The following is a 4,888-nucleotide window of genomic DNA, read 5'->3' as shown; positions in this document are numbered from 1 at the left end:
CAGATTATATTTTTCAATTATTCTCACTTGGATGTATTCATTCTCAATTCGGTCTCACTTGGATGTGTTCGATTTTAATATTATACCCACTATTTGTGTTTAGATTCAATTATGTCCCTAGAAAAGTGCATTATGTAAATGTTGTAGGAATTAATTTTAACTTTTAATGAACTATTTTTCGGAGTGGATCATCGATTCTATCCTAAACTTTTGTATTCTAACTTCAAGAAGAGATTTTTAAAACTCAAACTAAAGTGCTCATGATGTGTAATTGACGGCAGAATAACGTTGAATCACTTTTACAAACGTTAGAGATACAAATAAGATGATTTAAACGTTAGGAACACAAATAGAATTTACCCCAAACATTGAGAACAAAAACGATACTTTACTCATTAAATAATTAAATTTTGATATTTATAAAAATATTATCTTTATTTACAATGTAGCTAAATAAATAAATTATACTTTTAAACAAAATATCTTTATAAACAAGTATTTTTACCATCTTCATTTCAAAAATGTTTCAAACATCATTTCTATGTTATTCATCTTACACGTGTTTATGAAAAGTCAAAAGTAAAATTGTTACTTATCCAATTGCTAGTTTGCTACCATGAGTCGGCGACAACTTTAATTTTTTCCGACAACAGAAGCAAGCTTTTTCAATATATTTAATCTNCTTAATGATAACATGCACATCATTAAACGGAAAAAACTAATGATATATAATTAAATAATTTGTTTAAGATTTACATAAGAGAATAAAAAACTATTATTTTACAATGTAAAAACACCTAATTGAAACCAACTTGACCTATCGGCTTGAGAGATTCCGTAGGTAACCAAAAAAACACCTAATTGGAGCTTAATAATGAACACATTTGAATTCAATAATCCTTGTAATTAGCTAGCTAGCTAGTACTAATCAAAGAAAGTGCTTCACCAAAATTCTTTGCCTTAATCCCAAAATACTCCTTCACACTAACCCTACGAAATCTTGCATCATTAGAATTCACCACCAAAGGAGAAATCACATAATCCAATGGTGGATTATGGAAATAAGCCAAAGAGTAACGTTTTTTTGTTCTCTTCACAACCACACGGTGAAGTGCACATTTAAATCTTGCATTGGAAATAATGTGCAAGAAATCACCGGTGTGAACAATAAGGGAATTAGGGTTAGGGTTTACATGAACCCAACCCTTCCCTTCTTTAAAGATTTGGAGGCCATTGGTTTGGTTTTGGTGGAGGATTGTGAATAGGGATGTGTCCGTGTGAGGGGCTAAACCCATGGCCCGGTTCGGCTCAGGACAAACCGGGTAGAAATTTAGTTGAATGGCTCCGTTATTCGAGTTGGTTGAACCAACCCACTTTTTTTCTTGCTCTGGAATTTCTAACAAGTTGAATATCATTCTTGTTAGTTTCTCAGCTAGTGCCTTCATTTGCTTTTGAAATATCTCTATCTTATCACTGCATATTAACAACAATTTATTATTAGTTAATTTCTCAAATTGAAACTCATAATATAGAGAACACCTGTAAAATTTGATTTTGATTCACTGATAGTATATTTGTACAACTAATTAATTATTAACCTTTTTTTACTAGATCATAGGATTTAACGAGTGTAAAATTTAATTGTATTTGTTAATATGATAAAATATGATTAAATAAGAGGATAATTTTTTTTTTAAAATAATAACTCAAATTAGTGTTCAAAAAATTTTTAGTCAAATACTTAAGTTCTTAACAAATTTTAATTATCAAATCAGTTTTTAAACTTTTATTTCGTTAAACAAATCAGTTCTCACATAAAGTTGTTTGTCTATATAAAAAGATTAATCTGATAATTTAAAAATTTCTTAAAATTCTTATACATATATTTATTAAATAATGATCAAGATCGAATTATTTAACTTTTTACCAAAATTTCACGTGGGATAAATATTTCTAATAAAATAAAATGTTGGTGACGGATTTTGTGATTAAAATTTGTTAAAAATTAAATTATTCAACTAAAAAAATTATTAAGTGTTGATTTGGGATATTACTAAAATAAATTTATCCAAAGAAATCCATATATGCCTAGGACATGCAAAAATATATACACAAAAATTAATGATAACCATAAAATTTTTGTATCTAGTTATTTATTTGCATTGTGTATTATATTTTTCTAGTTTTAAAATAAGTTTAAAGATATATATATGCTAGCCTAGTTAAAGTGTACTTATCGTTTAAAATAAGTTTAAAATAATTTCATTAGTTTATGTATAACAAGTTTTTTTTTTTTTTTTTTTAAAGTAGGATAAAAAAGACGTGACTAAAACAACATAGAAAATTGGCCCCCCTTCACTATAACGTGTGGCTCGGCCATGTGTATTCTTTCTCTGGATAAATTATTGAAGAGTTTTGGCTCTATTTGGTGTAGTTGATATCTTATTAAACATAGTTTATATATATAACATCATTTGAAGGTCTTAATTATGATTCCCTATTGCTTGTATGGCAAATAAGGACAATGAACATGACACACAAAGCCAATAAGGTGTGAGATTTTGTAGAATATCAAAACCTAACAATAAATATTTTATGTTGAGAAAACATTTGATAATTTATATATTGTTTGTGTTTGATATGTTCTATCATTTTATGTAAAAAGAAGCATACAAAAGAAAAGACATTTGCCATATATTGTTCATTGTTTATACCATTCTCAAAGATAAGATTTGCTTTGAGAGTTGAAGTTTTCAGAGACTTTTGTAGTTTTTTGTTTAACTAACTTTTTTAAGAAAATGACCTTTATTGGATGGCATGTGATAGTGGGAATATTTGCAATACTTTAATTTGATCTAATATAGCTTATATAATTGTATAAGGACAAAACAATATATAACTCTTTTTTTCTCCTTTATTTATTATTATTACTGAAAGAGAAAGAAGCCAAAACTAAAAGCAAAAACACAACATTCATGTTGAATTTAAAACTCAAATTCCCCTGCTTGCAACTCTAGAAAGAGTAGTAAAGTGGAGTAAAAATATTTTTTATGAAGTAGTATAGTTTAACGTGTTAGAGATATAATTATTTATATGTCTTTTTTATTAGCTTAAATTTAAAAAAAAAAGTTTATAACATGATATAAGTTTTTATAAACACAAAATATAGAGTTCAATTTTTATTATTTCTCGAAAGAGAGAAAAAAATAGCATAAAATAAATAAGAAGAGAAAAAGATCTATAAAAAGACTCAAATAAATTCAAATTAAAAGCGATTATTATTTAAGGAGGTGTGTTAGAGATGTAATTATTTATTTATTTTCTCTTATCAACTTAAATTTTTGAGAGAAATGATTTTATGACAGAACAAGGAGCATGCAATATACGAAGAAATTTTAGTATTTGATCAAATCGAATTTTATTTATTGAAAAGAAATGAATAGGAGATCGATTTTAGTATTGGTCAAACTTATAAAAAGAGAGAGAATTATTATTATTATTATTAAAACCATATTCACAGGTGATTTGGGATTTTAATACACTCCTTCTCACTCAAAGTTAGACAAGATTTTGGAGTGGAGACATACATATGTCAAGTGGCCCAATAAAAACTATTAGTGGGCTTAGTGCAAATAAATTATGGAGAGATTTAATTTGTAGACCTAATATAAGTGATAGATATTCAATTTAGTTAAGTCTCATGTTTTGAACTTGATTTACTTTAGGAGCAATATGTATATGCAGTAGATTTTATAGTTAATTTTTTATCCACTAAAAAATAAATTAGTTATTGATTTTAGACCCACGAATATCTAAAAATTTATACTTAATGAATCTTCGTCTAACTTAATTAGATTTGACTAATGAATGAAAAATCACAAAAATTACAAATTTCTATAATGCGAGCTCTAAAGATGAAGAAACTCAGAAGACTATAACTGAACAGATATGATTATATGACTGAACAAATCATAAATCTTCTAAATTAGATGAATTAAGTCAACTAGCTCTAATACCATATTAGTATAATTAAGCAAAACTAATTAAACTAAAAAAAAAAAACTAACTCAAAGAATAAAAGTGGCAAACAATTGTAAAGATTTTAACAAATCAAATAATTGTGTACGTTGCATGGGAATTGCATGAAAATTTGTGTGTATGCTTACCAAAACGTTTGATAATCATTAGGCCAAATCTTCATAGCATCTGAAGAAGGAGAACCCATGATGGTGAAACCTTCATGCCACATGAACTTTGGAAAAAATGGTGAAATTCTTGCCCTTCCATACCCTGTGGCCCCACCAGGTGATCTTAATGCCTTCAATTTTTGATCCGTTGGAAGATCAAAGAACCTCTTAGCTTCTTTCTCAACCTCTTCAATATCACTCATTGAAACACCATGGTTCTTCAATTGGAAGGCACCCCAATTCTCACATGCCATCCCCATGAGCTCCATTGCATTCGGATCCGCGAGATCGATGATGGGTATGGATGGAATCCCCCCATCATCATCATGATCATGATCGCGATTCTGTTCCTCATCAGAATCGCGATCATGATCATGAAACCATGCGTGGGAATCAGGTAAGGTTGAAATTGAAGAAAAGTCTAAAGGGATAATGTGTCTAAGGTGAAGAGGGTGCTCTCTATAGGCCTCAGATAGAGTGGTCATATTATTTTTTTTTTCTTCAAAACTTTAGGGTGGCTTTAATTTTGATTGCTTCTTACTATAGAGATTTAATCATCCTAGGACCATATGTATTTATATTATAATTACTTATGTTTGGAGATAGCATATCAAATCTATTATGCTAAGATTAATTAGATTATTCTTAATATTAAAACAATGTGATATACTAATGTATAATTTTTTTCTTCTTCATAATTT

At 28.1% G+C, this 4,888-nt stretch overlaps 1 protein-coding gene across 1 annotated transcript; it reads right to left on the bottom strand.

The window, feature by feature from the left end:
• LOC107612258 (gibberellin 3-beta-dioxygenase 1) lies at window positions 862-4,787 on the bottom strand. Its single transcript, XM_016314053.2, has 2 exons — window positions 4,167-4,787; window positions 862-1,473 (listed from the first exon to the last, which is right to left on the bottom strand). The coding sequence occupies exons 1-2, from the start codon at window positions 4,670-4,672 to the stop codon at window positions 915-917; spliced, it is 1,065 nt and encodes a 354-aa protein (XP_016169539.1). The 5' UTR covers window positions 4,673-4,787; the 3' UTR covers window positions 862-914.

This window comes from Arachis ipaensis, chromosome B08 (genome assembly GCF_000816755.2).
Source record: "Arachis ipaensis cultivar K30076 chromosome B08, Araip1.1, whole genome shotgun sequence".
NCBI lineage: Eukaryota > Viridiplantae > Streptophyta > Magnoliopsida > Fabales > Fabaceae > Arachis > Arachis ipaensis.
Note: the sequence above shows the minus strand (reverse complement) of the source record. Positions and strands in the feature narration are given on the sequence as shown.